The sequence below is a fragment of the Daphnia pulex genome, chromosome 5, assembly GCF_021134715.1.
Source record: "Daphnia pulex isolate KAP4 chromosome 5, ASM2113471v1".
Lineage (NCBI taxonomy): Eukaryota > Metazoa > Arthropoda > Branchiopoda > Diplostraca > Daphniidae > Daphnia > Daphnia pulex.
Window position 1 is genome coordinate 11,158,959 of NC_060021.1, and position 16,146 is coordinate 11,175,104.

At 43.8% G+C, this 16,146-nt stretch overlaps 3 protein-coding genes across 4 annotated transcripts in view; 2 read left to right on the forward strand and 1 right to left on the reverse strand.

Annotated features, from left to right (window-relative positions):
• On the forward strand, positions 1-1,623 carry LOC124194717 (mediator of RNA polymerase II transcription subunit 30-like). The gene is made up of 4 exons (XM_046589020.1): positions 1-144; positions 279-989; positions 1,059-1,421; positions 1,489-1,623. The coding sequence occupies exons 1-4, from the start codon at positions 129-131 to the stop codon at positions 1,554-1,556; spliced, it is 1,158 nt and encodes a 385-aa protein (XP_046444976.1). The 5' UTR covers positions 1-128; the 3' UTR covers positions 1,557-1,623.
• On the reverse strand, positions 1,532-13,695 carry LOC124194712 (adenylate cyclase type 3-like). The gene is made up of 20 exons (XM_046589009.1): positions 12,548-13,695; positions 10,697-10,846; positions 10,489-10,607; positions 8,505-8,616; positions 8,205-8,332; positions 6,182-6,340; positions 4,959-5,097; positions 4,589-4,881; positions 4,125-4,322; positions 3,931-4,018; positions 3,717-3,833; positions 3,462-3,643; positions 3,294-3,378; positions 3,137-3,226; positions 2,847-2,985; positions 2,562-2,644; positions 2,376-2,474; positions 2,120-2,243; positions 1,928-2,052; positions 1,532-1,854 (listed from the first exon to the last, which is right to left on the reverse strand). Exons 1-20 carry the CDS (start codon positions 13,307-13,309, stop codon positions 1,723-1,725), a joined length of 3,324 nt encoding a protein of 1,107 aa, XP_046444965.1. The 5' UTR covers positions 13,310-13,695; the 3' UTR covers positions 1,532-1,722.
• LOC124194713 (mutS protein homolog 4-like) overlaps positions 10,141-16,146 on the forward strand; it is a 23,232-nt gene continuing 17,226 nt past the window's right edge. The window contains exons 1-3 of one of the 2 annotated variants that reach the window (XM_046589011.1): positions 10,141-10,242; positions 10,516-10,632; positions 14,634-14,706. The gene's annotated coding sequence lies outside the window, so the exon portion shown is untranslated. The remainder of the gene's footprint in view (positions 10,243-10,515; positions 10,633-14,633; positions 14,707-16,146) is intronic. The other variant, XM_046589012.1, reaches the window with a different exon arrangement.

The following is a 16,146-nucleotide window of genomic DNA, read 5'->3' on the forward strand; positions in this document are numbered from 1 at the left end:
TTTCAGCAACTAGGTGCACTTTAAAAACAATGTTGACGTTTAGTAGTGAATGGCCGGAGATTTCGATTTTCGTGAAGGATTTTAGGTTCGACTAATTTCTCTCCACACAATTCAATCCAATACATAAAATGAATCAGGGTCAAGGTAAAACTATTTCTAACTTAAAGATATTCCATAAAGAAATTTATTTGTGTACTGGAAGTAAAGAATGTTAAGGATAAAGTATAATGGTTTTTTTTGTTAGGCTATCTAAAGTGTGTTATTTTAAATATTTCTAGGAAACATGCACTTTAATGTGCCCAACAGCTTTTCACCTGCTCATATGCCCCAAAATATGCAACCGCAGCAGGGAATGATGCAACAGATGCCTCAGCATTCTCCAATGGGACAGCAACAGATCCCGCAAAATATGCCTCAGCAAATGGCCCAGCCCCAGCAAATGCCCCAAATGATGCAACAGTCTCAGCCCCAAATGATGCAACAACAACTTATGGCACAACAGCAACAACAAATGCTGGCACAGCAACAACAACATATTCAACCACAGCAAGCCATGATGCAGCAGATGCCTCAACATTCCCCGATGGGACAACAACAGATCCCGCAAAACATGCCTCAGCAGATGGGCCAGCCTCAGCAAATGCAGCAGCAGCAGCAAATGGCTCAATCACAACAAATGGCTCAGCCTCAACAAATGGCCCAGCCTCAACAAATGCCACAAATGATGCAGCAGGGTCAACCACAAATGATGCAACAACAGCCACAACAACTGCAGCAGCAACAACAATTACCTCAAGGAATCTTCCAACATCCACAGCAACACTCCCCTGCTCCTCAACAAGTAATGCAACAACAGCAGTTTATTCAACAACAACAACTCCAGCAACAACAACAGCAGCAGCATCAACAGCAACAGCATCAACAACAGCCCCAACAACCTCAACCCCAGGCCCAAAAAGACTTTAATCCAGCTTCTCTTTGCCGATTTGGTGAAATATACTCTTTCTTTTGTACAAAATGTATTTATAAATAATAATTCCGTATTTTACTTTTAACAGGTCAAGAAACAGTTCAAGAACTTGTTTCCAGAGTTCAAGAGTGTTTTCAACTCCTGAAGAATCTTCAACCACCCAATGGGTCAGCTCAGAGTACATCGGTGGCAGTAGATAAGAAAAATAAGCTCGACGATCAACTCAAGATGGTCAAAGTCTTGTTCAAACGACTCAGAATTATCTACAACAAATGCAACGAGAACAGTCAAGAATTGGATTCGTATCCACTAGATTCTATGCTCCCTACACAAAGCAACCTCGTCGATTGGAAGTACGCTGATAGAGTCAAATCCGAACAGTATCTAGCAGCTGTTGATGAAAAGAAGGAACTCTACGATCAAATTCTCGTAAAAAACCGTCACCTCCAAGGTATTTCTGGTTATAAATCTTCCCACACTACTCGATAAATTTAGTAATTTTTTTTCTCGTTATTTAGATATAATGGAATATATGAGAAGTATCATATGGGAAATCAATACTATGCTTATGATGAGACGTCCATAACGTTGTGTAATTGTGGTAATCGAGCCTTTTGTGGTGTAATAACAATAATAAATTTTCAGAAATGAAACATTGGGCATTGAAATGACACAGATTGAAAAAACTATGAGATTCATGATTGTTTTTTTTTCCCCTCTTCACGTCGATCCACCAAAATGTCGGTACGCGATTAGGTCACACTGGCGTCTGATTCAATTAAGTAATAAGTCAGTAATTGGCCTTTGCCTTTCACAAAGACCAAACCGCGCTGTTCAAATTGGTAACCAAAATGACGCAGGATGGCGCTCGTCTCCTCCGTCACCTGCAACATCAAAATAATATTCCTGTATTAGCTAACTTGATTCAATCGATTACAGTTTAAATGGTATTAATACCTGAATACATCCGGCTTTACCAGTGCTCTCCATCCTCGATGCAACGTTAACCGCATTTCCCCAAATGTCGTAATGTGGCTTTGTGGCACCAATGACTCCCGCAGTCGTCGGACCGTGGTTGATGCCTTCAACACAGATTAAATAAATGTTATTATAGTAAAATGTGAAAACAGCTAAACAAAATGATCTCACCCATTCTGAGGACAAAGTGATTAAAACTTTGATCGTTAATATTTTGGAGAGTCCGCTGCATAGACAGGGCGAACTCGACGAGGAGCGCCAAATGTTTCCAACGTGTCAAGATATCCTCATCTTCCTGCAATCGGACACGAAGCAGGTACATTACGCATGAGTCACGGGGGTTGATCGAACGGAACTGGCGCGTTCGATCGTTTTCAACGAGTATCCATCATAAAAGTCAAGTGTCACACCCCTCATATCTGATTACCTTTGGCTGTAATGTAATGTTCAATCCACTGGCTGCCATGTAGGTCGAACCGATCGTTTTGATTTTCGTCATTTCTGAGAACTGACTCTGGTCTAAAAGCTGCAAAGCGCCAAACCCCAAAAGGAGACGAAGAAGAGCAGTTAAATGGAAATTTGATTCGGGAAAATAGAATGAGCCGAGTTTTACCGCATCGAAATCGGAGATGACTTCATTAAGGAAACGCAGACATTCTAGTCCTTGATTATTGACAGTTTCTTCTGAATAGAACTCTGGTCGTCGCCATGACGTAAATCCGTTCAATAGTAAAGAAAAGGAAAATAATAAATCTCTATTAGGCCTTGTCGTCATTCATGTGGAATCGCATTCCTCCATGCGCGCACGCCAAAAAAGGATTTCATCCGCTTTCGTGGATCGATAGCAAAGTGCCGTGAGTTCAATTTCTCTCAACAACAACAACAACAAAATCCTTACCGGAAAAATTCGGTATGGATGCAAAGAGGACACCTACGCTCGTGTAGCTTTGGCTGTACAATTGCTCGTCGCGTTGATGGATGTCCTTGCGCAAAAAATGCTGGGCGACGTGAGCCGGCAGTATGTTGAACAATAAAGCCTGGATACCAAATTCATAATGCATTGTGTTAAAAAAAAAGGTCAATAACGAAGCCAATTAAACAACGTCACGTTGCTGTTAACAAAATATAAAAGAACAAGATCCTATGGCACTAGAAAAGGTGAGAAAAGTGTAAACGGTAAGTTGGCACCTGGTTCCGTCGACCCAGATCCGCTGCTCTCTCTCTTTGCTCCTCTATTCCAGCCCAGTTAGTATAAAGGCTGCGTGAAGTCGACTCGAGCTACAGTTCGAAAAGGACAAAAATGTCATTAGACATTTCAATGGTTGTTTAGACATGTCAAGCCCACCTGTCTCGTTAAGGAAAACAGTACCAAAGATGTGACCAGTAGAACGCAACTGGCCAGGATCAACTCTTGGATATGAAGACCGTCCCTGGACACGGTAATAATCGATTAAGTATCAACGAACTTGCAATTTAATTGATTGGAAACATTTTAATTCAAGGCTGTATATACCTATGGAACCAGCAGGGAGCGTCCAACGTCGGTTGATAATGAAGCCACGGCAGGCAAATGTAAACTGCCGATAACAGTAGCAGAAATGTTCCTTTGAAATAACTGGCCAAATGAGGAACCATGGCCACGCTGATTAGAACCAGTGACGCTTCAGTGGGGCAGGGAAAAGTCCGATTGAATCCCTGCAATTGATTTTTCAAGCCAAGAGATCGCATTAAAATCATGTTGACAAGCAAATTGAGCGGAGGGTACCACCTGTCCGCTTAAATGTGCTCCAACCAGCAACAGGATTCCCAGGATAACCAAGCAGCAACGTAGTCCCAACTTGCCATTAACGAGTGCACTGATCTTCTTCACTTGGCCGACGGAATCCTACATGTTAATTGGAGCAAAGTTATTGATCGATGTAGCCGAGCAAAGCGTATCCACTTCATTAAACCCGAATTAGCTAGTCAAAATATGAACATACGCAGTTTTCCCATGTATCGGCTACACCGACGACTACCAGCAGAAGCAGACTGGCAATGAGTGGGAAAAACAGGATAAACACTGGACTCCTAATAAAAATGAGAAGAATGAACGAATCGAATAAAAATCACGATCGATTGTCTCATATTATCAAATGTTTTCTTTTTGGTTTGGTTTCGCACGCCACAAACATACCACGGACTAGTTGCCAGGGCGAAAAAGGCTAACCAAGTCAAGGCTAGCGGTAAGGCCAGCAGATTGTAGACGGCCGTGGCGTCGCGATGCAAACGGTATTTAGCCTCTCGTTCCGGATCGACGAATGTTTGCGTCAGCAAATTCGTCGGGATTGCACCACTACTGGTCGACGACCGTCTGACGGCGATTCCTACAGGTCTGATCAAGGTAGGGATATCAAGGGCGGAAATGGATATTTATTTTTAAAATGTTTGATTGATAAAACGCTTGGGAAAATCTGGTTTCCAGATAGTCATCCATAAAATGGGGATGAATATGTATGGAGAAATAACGCAGTGAGACGTGACTTATCCTGCTGATCACCGGAATGCAAAGAGAGAAAATCCTCCAACCCGGTAAGTTTTTGTGGTGCAGTAGTGTAATAATAAAATATCCAATCCGTTCGTCCGGAATGATGAAATTACCCGAAATGTTGTTGTTCATTCAAGTGATTTGGGCGCAGCAGACTGCGATTTTCTCCGGCAGATTCTCCTACGACCACCAAAGAAGTCTTGTCTACTTTGCTGCAACGCTGGAAACAGCTACACCAATTGCCGGATGGATCGGATGTCTGGCAGACAGTATTCACTGCTACGGCATCACCAATCATTTCAGGGATGTAGTTGTTAGTGGACAGAACTTTAGAAACGGCCATTGTCGTGGCCTCTGAATGGTCATTGATCACTTTGCTGGATTCTTCTTCCGCCGGAAGATTCATCTACAATTTTCAAATGGATCAAAAAGTTAGAATGGAACGATTGAAAAAGTATTAAGCGGATCAAATCGGAATTTTACTTCATTGCGGGCACGCAGGATGAAATAGGTCTCGATTCCGGCTGTGCGGAGGACCTGCTCTCGTTTCTCTCCGTGAGCCGCTTCAACTTCAAATTCATCGCCAAGGAAGCTCAACGTCCGGCTGGATACGTGAACCCGACTGCATAGGAAACCGAATGATTGATTCAATCATTCACATTAAATGATTCGTTTCCCCGTAACGGGGAAAATGAAAAACGCTAAAAATTTAATTCAACATCACGCGCGCGCTACATTTGCTGCCAAATAAATGCTAAGCAGGTAATAAACCTCATAAATAAAGTGGGATATTTGACATAGCTCGAGGTCCGGAGTAAATCAAACGAAAGATCAATCTAACTGGCGGCTATTTCTTTATTGGAAACAAGATGCTTCCTCTCCCCCCTCCGCATCTCCCAACCATCCACCGAATTGATCAAAGACTAACGGATGAGCGCGTTTGGCATAGAACCATTTTCTAATTAAGACTCGGATCGTTCCATGACTTCCAGCAATCCAACGCTTGTGTGATTCCCTACATGTTTCTATCATTTCTTCTCTCTCTTTCTCCGTGTGTGTGTGGGGGGGGGGGGGGGGGGGAGGTGTATGGACTTGGATTGTGATGGAGCACTTATTCATCAGAGAGTTGGAATGTCTAAGTGTGTGTGTGTTCTTTGAAGTGACTATTGAAAATGGCGCCTGACTCTTTTCTCTCTGGGTCCCGCAACTCGCGATCGTGATCTATAAATAGGGAGTCACCCTGAGATGGAGACTGTATAGGAGATGAGAAAAAGAGACTTGATATAGGAAACCCCGCGCGGATGTCTATAAATCAAGATCCAGCAGGAGGAGGAGATAGAAGGAAAAAAAGGGGGACAGGAAGTGAAGCATTCTCTAGGATTCTTATTTCTCATTGTGTCTCTGTGTGAATCTCCACGGTCCTTATTTCCTTTTTATGACACGCGCCGCGTCCATATTCTCCGGAAGAGCCCGGCCGAGTCGTTCTCCCTCTCAGTCTAGAAGCCTCCCACTCTCCGAAAAAAAAAAACATACCGCCTCCGCTGCTGCTGCTGATTCGGTCGTACCGGAAAGACTCGCTCTTTTCTTTTACATCTTCCATATTTTTTCTTTCTTTTTTTTCGTTACGGATGGATGGATGCGAAGGATAGAGATAGGGCTGGGATACAACAAAACATAGTTTTTTTGAGACAGGCAGATAAACTCACCCGGGTTGGCCGCTGCTCTCCATCTTGTTGGCCAACTCGACATCTTGACTGTAAACGTCAAACTGCCACTGACGTTGACCTAGGACGCCAGCCAATACGGCTCCAGTGTGGATTCCAACTCGCATGTCCACCGGGGAGCTGGTAGACTCACGAACGCATCTATCAACACACCAACCGAGAGAGGCAGGAAAACAAAAACGGACCAAAAGAATAACACGTCAATCAAATGTAGTAAAGTTCCCTTAATCAAGATGAGAAAACAATCAAATTCAAAAATAGCGTAAACATTCAAAAATAGCGTAAACATTCAGATAACGGCCGGATCGAATGAAACAGACGAATCGAACACAACAACAAAAAAAAAGATCAATCGAGTTTTTCATCACTTTTCTTTCATACATATTCCGCCTCTTTTTGCTGTTCGTCGCCCGCTCCTACCGCAGCAATCACATGAGCTTTTATTCGCTGAATAAATAGAGATATGAAAGGAGAAGCTCAACGCATTTTACCTTGTTGAATAATTCAGGAAAAAATGGAAACAAAAAGAAAATTTCAAATAAGGAGCTGCACGCTCCTCCGCGTCCCGCCGAACGAGATTGAATTGTAATGGCGTAAACGCTTTATGCCCTTTCATCCAGTTCTTGTTTCTGCCTTCTCCAAACATATAAAAATAAATATTTTTCCGCTCGTGTTACACACATTTCCCCACTCTGTGTGTGCGTGTGTGTGTGCGCCGAGATGCTTTCTGATTTCCTGTTTTTCTTTCGAGATTTTACACGTCCGGTCGTTCATCAAGCAATGCGGGACTAAAAATAGTTGGAGCGAGGGAGGATCGACTGAAACATGTTGAAAATGGGAACTAGAAAAAAAGGGGGGGGGGGGAGAGAGCCGTCAGAAAGATTCTTTTCCGGCGACGAATTTATGCATTTAAAAATAAGAAAAGCGGAAATAGATGCATGCCCCCAACATCGGCGTGAATCACACCATCACTGCGGCCGTGATATGCACCACAGTGGAATAAATGTACGTCCCTTTCTTTGTAGGAGACGTCCATTTTGCCCGTTCCTCGTGCCCGTTTGATGAGCCAAGTGCACTCGGCAGTGTTGTTGAGACTGTCCAATAAAAGCAATGGCCTATACAGTTCCCCTCGCTATACAGTGTGTATAGCTCCAGCGTGTACATATATATATCTTTCGAAAAAGGAGGAGAGCTGCTACTTACTTGAACGTGTGTGTGCACCATGACAAACAAGACCCCTATAAAGTCTCTTGAGTATACCAATCCCAGAAATGAACTTTCGACAGATTGTCCCGCAGCACCTCACAATGAGACCCAATGCACAAGTTGCTCCTCGCCGCTGCCACTTTCTCGTTAAAACTTTCAAGATGATGAAAAGGGGCCCAACCGCAAGCTCCTCAAGATGTTTCTGGCATCCCACCCCCCCCCCCCCCCCCAAGCTCTGAATTAATTCTGGGAAGAATAAAAAATAGAGGGGGGGAGAAACAAGCGACTCGATGCAACTCCGTGATTGGAAATCTTAAAAAGTTGGGAGACTAATACTCTGTGTGTTGCCTGCACTCGACAGCAGCCGAACCGAATGATCGGAACTAGGATCAATATTGTTGTTGCCGAAATACCACAGCAGCTCCTAACTGAATGCTATAATAATAATAATAACAGCCGGAAATTCTATTTCGGTCCGGATGAACGGCGGAATGTGGAAAGAAGAACGAAAGCTAGGCGGCCATTAAACAAAATTTGCGCTCGACTCGACAATGAAAACTGGCTGGCTCTCTCTCCCTGGAGAAATTCGTGAAAAAGAAACAGAAAATTAAAGACTATTGTGTGTTTAATGTCGCCATTATAGTAGCAGGCGAGAAGTGTGCTGTGTGTATGGCCGAGAAGGATTCGACACACGTATGCAAGCCTTCACTATAGGAGCGGGAACGTGTCTTGAAAAGGAGAAGATCGATAACGCAAGAGAGGATTGATTCCGTCCCCATCCGTCCGTCATTTTACTTACTTGATGGCATCTATCATGGCTAAGCCCATGTACACACATAAAACGGCATGGTCAGGTCGCTCCACCGGTGCTCCACAGATGCAATAATAGCAGTCGCCAAGAATCTTGATTCTCATTTGATGATATCTCTGTGTGTAAATAAAAAAAAAAAAGGTAAATCAATCAAAATCAAAAGGAGCCAATCATTTGAAACAACACAAGATCATGACAGATACTAAAAGAGAGATACTATCTCTGGGCTTTTTCTTTAAGCTTCTAGAGCAGATCGATAATCTAATCAATGTAGATGTAACAACGTACCTGAGAGAGACGATCAAAACGGGCAAATAGCTCGTTGAGGATATGGACCAATTCCGATGCCGGGTAAGTCGACGAGATGGCCGTAAAACCAACAATGTCCGCAAAGAGTATACTGTGTGTAGTCCATGTAATACACGAGACATAAATAACGAAAAAAAAATGGAATAGAAAGAAAATAAAGTCAGCAGGCACGAAAATCGATAATATGGCAAATGGAATATGTCGAGTTCATTCAACGTGTGTGTGTGCACACACAGAATCTATATATATGTATAGACCCGCGTAACATTTCGTTTTTCTCAGTGCTGCTGGGGCGGGTGTGTGGGCGGACGAGTCCAGCATTTCCATTTAACCCAAAGACCAACTTTTTCTCTCTACGTACTTGCAACCTAACGCCATTATACATTTGTAGGACTTATCCTGCATTATTTTCTCTCCGCAACCAGATTGAGTACGTGGCAGTGTGTATAACGTCAGGGGGAACAATTCTCGGATATTGGACGATCGCGTGCACGTTCTCTCCTGTTGCCCGGAACTATTGAAAGATCCCAATCAAGTCTTGGTAGCTCTACTCCCCTTTCTTATGAACGGGTAACATTTTTTGGAAGCAAATAAACGGAAGGATTGCAGATTGCGGTCAAACGTTCGATATTCGTGTAGCTTGCGAGCCTATCTTCAATAAACAAGTATAAGAAAAAGTCTATGGAACATGGTTGGAGACGGTCGACCGAGCGTTGCCCGGTTTCCTTCTTCTATCGGCAACTAGGCGACGACAGCAGAAACCTAGGTGCCGTGAAATCAAACATGTACATCTTTGGCTATAATGCCAAAACTGATTTTCTTCACCCTTCTGGATATGAAAAAAGCAAAGCAATATTACGTCTGAAGATGAATCTCAAGTTACTACATTGAATTTAATATACCTTTGTAATGGAGAAACTTCTTACCTTATGAAATGTGAGTAGCTCACACACGAACGATATAAACGTGCAATAGAAACCAACTGTTCAGAAAGTATTGCCCAGGAAACTCTTTTGTTTCTTTCAACCAAACTTTTTCGTTGTGCAATAGCCCTCTAGTCCTTTTATTTTTGTGTATCTCATATTGCTTTCGTCTCTGGGCATTCTCAGAGGCACAAATAAAAGTGTTTTCCTCTCTCGACAATCTTCATAAGATATTCTACTTTGGGCAACACTTGACGAGTAAACACATTTCACTGTGTATTTATATGGGCTCCTATAGATGTCTGCTGGGGAAATGTTGTCGAACTTTTTCGTGAATCCTCTTAAAAGGGGAGACAAACAGAGGTTCAAGAGTTTTTATTTGGTAACGATAGTTTAAACGATGTGGTTCCGCGTGCCAACATGATGGGATACGACAGAGAAGTGTTGTGAGAGACGCAGAAAAAATAGATCGATTGCCAGTTTTTCTCAACGACTACGGCGCCGCCGCCATTCTCCCCCACGTGTTTTCTGTCTTGTCGAAAAAAGCTTTCCTTGCTCTTGGCATCAACCAGCCAAATGCAGTAACAGGAAAGTGAACGAACGAAAAAATTTAACTTGTTTTTTTTTTTATTTTTATTTAAAAAGATTGAGCTAACCGAGTTCTTCCTTCCTTTCAATTAACAACACATAAATCCAAACGAACACCAGAGGAGCCAGTTGATGATTCGTCTGCTACAACAGATTTTCCCTCCACAGGAAATTGGTAAAAGTCGTGAAACTTTCGTCTCCCGTTGGTAAGTCCATTTTTACCTTCAATTATTTCTTAATGTCAATGCCTTTCTTTCCCGACACAAGAAACATTATTCACTATCACACGTTGTCATGTTTCATTGTTAAATAAAGTAGTCTGGCTTCTGGCTTGACAGTTATTGTGGGCATTCGTAGGCTACACACTTTTGATTGAAAAGGAAACAGTGCTCATGTGCTGTCACCACCAACATACATTATTCACTTTCCCCCAACATAATATTAAAACTAACCTGACATTTTCGTGTCGACTCATGTAGATCTTTTTGAATTGGCCGTCGTGAGCTGTTCCAAGGTCTTGACGCATCTTGACGGCAACGTGTTCGGGCAGCACAGACAACAGCAATTGCTCCTTTTCGTCGACATTGTACGTACGGGTGAGTAAAAAACAGCCATTAATTTTATTATTGCACGATTGCCAAGGTGTGATTGTTGTTTTACCTGTTCTCTGGCTTGACTCTCGATGGTCAGTCGCATTTCGAACGATTGGCGTGTGTCGAGGAAGGCCCTTCTTAATCGGATGTCGGCCACGAGATAAGCCACCAAACCGAGACTTATTGAACCGACGAGTAGGATCGTTTCTCCCATCAGCTGCATGTGCAATCGTGAAAGTTTTGGTTAAATGGGAGAATAGTCGGCCAACAAACGAAACACGACAAGAGTCGTGAATTACTCAGTCGGATAGAACAATCAGATTATTGGCTCTCAGGTAAATTGGTGTTTGGGGCAGAGAAACAGATGGTCCAGCAGGGAAACATGTATCCGCTTCGAGTTGCTAGCCCCCCATTTAATTAGTTTAACACTAATCTCGTTTTTTCCCCTCCCACCTTATAGAGAAGGTCGAATGGCACGACTGCCGTTAAAACAAATTCCGTCTACTTTTATGTTTGGTTCTCTTCTTCTTCCGGCCCTTCACTTCCTTCCGCTCGTTGTCTACAAGTCATTTTCATAAAATGAGGTTATTACGTCGGCATACAATGATGTCACGAGAGGCAAGACTAGTGAGCTAGGATGAAATAGCTACGACATGAAACATGTCAGTGGAAAAGCCCCCCCTTTAACGTCAGAGTGATTCTTTAGACAAATTGCTTTGATAACATCATCTTGTGCGAGGCACCTCGTAATTGTAAGAATCCGACATGTACAACACACGCAGCACTGTGTAACTTGTATGTCTTCCGTCTCTCATGGGTGGATCTGGTGGAAGAAGAAGAAGCCCAGAAGAGAAAGAAAGGGATGGATAACAATCTCCGAGGTTCCCTTTCAATCAGCCCAATCAACTTCTCCTGTTGCCCCTTTTTTTTCTCCACCCCACGTCCTCTTATACGTCTGTAGCTAGAGGGTTATTTCTACTGTGTACTTTATTACACGACCGCGGGCACGGGAATATACACAAAAGAATTGAGGAGGTGGCTGGAAAAATCAAATCCCGGTCCTTTTAAAGAGAGAATCCTGGACGGCCTTTTTTTATGTATTCCTTATAATTGATTCGCTCCCCTTTTAATACCCAACCGTTTGGTAAACTGGGAGATCCTTCTTGGGTTCTTCCTTCCATTTCTTCCACTGAATTAAAAAGCCAAAAAGGCGAAGCACAACTTTGTGGCCCTTGGAAGTTTTCTCCATCGACTTTTTGCTTTTTTAAGAGATGGAGAAAAAGAGAGGGAAATCATCGGAGCGAGAGAAAGAACGAAGCGAAAAAGTGGATGTTTCCATCTATTCTACATAACACGACAATGGGGGCTCTCACGCTGTCACGCACGGCGATTGGCGGGAGTTTTAATAGCTCATTTTTCATTGTCGCTTCGAGTTCTCTTTTTCTTTCTCTCTCTCTCGTCCCTCGTTTAGCTTGTCTACACGTTCAGCTGTCAAAGAAAATCCCAGTCGGGGCATATCTACTAGGTAGGAATAGGAAAAAATAAAATATAAAAAGGGACGCGAAGAATTTGGTCACGGCCGAGCCGTTTTTTGATTTTCAAATGGTTAGCTTTTTCAAAATAGAAATGAGAAAAAATCTTTCATTCTTTAAGTGTTTGAGATGTTTTGTGGCCCAGAGAAAACGGCGGATGACGTGATCGGTCGTCATTTGGCGAGCTATGGGTGTTGGAAGGCAGAGTCTGGACCGGGGGGAAAAAAAGACGCTAAAAGTTGGACGACGGCCAAGAATCAAAGTGAAAGAAAGAAATAAGACACGGACACAAGTCGAAATGATAGCCAACGAGAAAGAAAGTTTGTGTGTGTGCGATTGCATAAACTGTGTGGGTAAAGTGGGTGGAGCACAGTAACAACAACAACCTGTTGATGAAGAGTAGGCCGATGGATGCCGGCCTCATCCCACGACGTGAAGGCCGACACGGCGAGAAATAGGAGACTGGTGATGGAGGTCAAGAAGAGACAAACTCGCAGTCTCAACGGCAGTGTGACACAGGTCAAAAAGTTTATTAAAAGAAGCCAAGTGAGGGCCCTGCTGCCTTGATCGGACGACGGAACGAAAGCCAAAAGACCCAGGATCAACATGTTGGCCAACAGCCAAGAGGCGTAGGTGAGACGGCCGGTGGAGGTCACAACGGCGGCCGCTGCTGCTGCTGCTGCTGCCTGTTGATCGGCCTGTCGACCGGCGGTGGCAGTGGCGGCCGAGTTCTTTTTCTTCTTGCGCCCACGGATGTAGAAGCCGAGCGAGGCCTGGGCCACGGCCACCACACTAGACACACCGGCACCGATGAGCACCCGCGACTGGAGCGCCTGATCCTGTTGTTTCAACGAGAAACTAACAGCCGAATGGACGGCCACTAGACAGCCCGTCAGGAAGAAACAATCGAGGTCCGACTCCCTGGAACGTTGGCAATAGTTTTGATAGAGTTCTTCCAGGGCAATATCGTCGAATGCCCTGTGGATCACTTTGGTCCCAACGGTCCATGACGGCCTGCCAGCAGCCGTTGCCGACTGCTGGATGGGTGCTTCATCATTGCCGGCTACCGTTTCCATCGGCAATGACGTCGACCGGCAGCATTCACCGCTGTCGCCTCCGCCACTGTTGTTGGCCTTGTTTATAGGCATCTTGATGGACGTAATTACAGCACTAGCGTCGATCCATCCTCTGGCGAAGAGGTGCACAGCTCAAAACCATCTCCCAAAGTGCGAAAGATTCCAAAGAAACGAATCTCTTTTTACGTCGTGAGAAAGTTAAAAAAAAAATGCGCCCGTCTCTGGCATGACGTGACTCGGCCAGAGAAAGTCCGTCGACTGAACGTGACTGCCAAGCGCACGGCAGCTATAGTCGACTCTCTTTGGGCCCCCACCAACACTTTAGTGCCTCCCTCCTATGCAGCATATATACCGCCGCCCTTGTGTCTGTGTGTCTGTCTGTGTGTGTGTTTGTGCCAGCGTGACTGCAGCGGCTGTGGGCAACTGAAAAACAAGGGCCGGGCATAAGCGGCAACAGGAATACAACCCAAAAGTTCCTTTTTCTTTTTTCTTATATCCAAGTCGTTTCGTCTCCACTCCGCATGCGCGCCACACTTGATGATACGATACGATACGGCGATCATGTGAGCGGCAACAATGAATTTTCCTCCCTTATTCTTTATTTTATTTTGTAATCATAATATTCATAAATTCAGGTGGCCTGGAATAATCAGAACGGTGATGCAATCTTCCAATTAATTATAGCCGGTCATTTTTGGTACCCTGGCGTCGTCGTTGTTGGTAAATAGAGAGAGAGAAATCGTGCCATTCACACAATTTTGGGTCTCCAACTGGGGGGGAATCGAGATCGAACGGATAGGCAAACAAGGAAATCTCCATGTCAATTCTGCGTACCTCACGACCCATCGATTCACTTTCAAAAAGTTTTGTGTAACGATTTTTCCTTTCTAATCAATCGAATATCACCAACCATTTTGCGGGCCAAAGACGAAGAAAAGATGGTTAATATTCAGTGTGAACTCGCGCCCAAAATTGACAGACCGCCAAAAAGAGTTGTGCAACAACGTCCGGTCCATTTGGGTTTTTTCAGCTTTTTTTGTTGAGAAGCGTACCGAAATGCCTGGAATACGCAATCTAAATAGTAAATGATGGGCAGCACGAGGTGGGTTGGTAATAGGTGATGAAACATGGCACTATTAACTATTTTTTTTTTCCAACCGGCCGCACCTTTCGACTTGGGTCTACGAACGACAAAAGTTTTGCTAAGAAGCCCCTCACAGCCACACCGCTCGTGCACTGTGTAGCAATACCGGGAATGGAGGAGGGCGGATTTGATCGATCCAGTTGGGAAAGGAAAAAAGAGTGGCCTTTCTTTCTTTATTGCCTTTGCTTATTACAATATTTAGTAGTATGTTTGTTTTGACTCTTTTTTCTTTTCTTTTTCCCTGTTATCTAGGAGGAAGATTCATCCAGTCGCCACTCCTTTGGCCTTTCACACAGCACGCGGTTGACTGGGAATATAACAGCAGGTATATAATATACGTCTTTACAAGGTTGTTTAACAAACTCACCGGGACTCGAGTCTGTTTCAACTTTTGATTGTTATGACTGACAGCCACCGCGTCGGAGAGCTCGACTCTGTTTGAGAAAATAATACCCACACGACGAGTGGTGGTTGTTTTGTTTATTTTCAGAATTGTTGATCGACTTGCTTGTCATTCTGACGAGGTATTTTCCAGATTTTTTCACGGGGAAAAAAATTTAAGGACTTGTCTCTCAGAAGAGCAGCCCACCTATTTTTTTTTCCCCTCCAATTTGCCAAGGAGGAAAGAAGAAAGAAACTCTTTGACCTCCTACCAGAGGTTTTTTGGCGAAAGGAGGCGGCCCGCAAAAAAGTACTACTCGAGTTTTATTCCCAGCGATAGAAATAATGACACAACATCAAAGTTTAAAAAGGCAGGAAAATTGATGAATAAGTCGAAGAAGAAGAAGAAAGAAAAGTTGATGAATAGAGAAATGGGTAAAGAGGGGAAGTCAAAAGCTTTGTGATTACAAGTTTCTGCAGACACAAAAGGGAATTTCTTCTTTCCCTTGACTACCTTATTCCTTCGACGTTATTGATTTGCCCCTACGCTAGAGGAAGTTTTTAGATTCACATTTTTTTTTGGGGGGGGAGGCTGTTATTATTTATTTGATCTTTGGCGAGGGAAAAAGATGACGCAATACAAGTTCTCGAGTTCAGTCGACCGAATGTCGAGAGAAGCGTCGCCTCTATTGGTGGTCCTGTCCAAGTAGTTGATAGTCAATCTGGCGTGGTCACTTTTGATCGAGTTCAGCTCGTCTGACCTTTTCAACATGCATTGCCGGTTGTTGTTGTGTCAAGGAGATGTAGACATTTCTTCTTTTTCCTTACCCAGTTTGTGTGTAAAGTTTTGTCTCCCACAACGGCGCATTCATCCGTCTCTCTTGTCGCTTCATCATCCATCATCTCCTTCATCTTAGTTGGCTCGATGGTCCCTCTCGTTCCCTATTTTTCTTCTTTCTCGCTAGACTCGCGCGCACGATTGCGCTGTGGCATATTTGAAAAAAAATTTCCCTTCGCCTGCTGCTTTTTGCCTTCCACGTTTACGGCGGATTAGACTGCTGCCCTTTATCTCCATCTGTCTTGTGTGCCACTGCATACCCAATGTACAATTCCGTTTTCTCCGTATTTCTACTTTTGATCTGCTGGCTGCTCTTTATGCTACTGGCAGCAGCACATCCTTGGTGTTCATTCAACAGATTTTTCGCTGTCCTTTGATATTTCTCAGTTCGAACCCTCCTGGCTCTTAATTTTCTGCCTAAGATAATTGATTCCGGGGTTTCTGTCGGCAGGGGACCCAATTCCATCAGCTTTTTGCGTTAGATTGTTGCCAGCGGTTTAAGTTTGTTAGAAGGGGGTTTCCTCCACCCAACTCGGCTATTATATG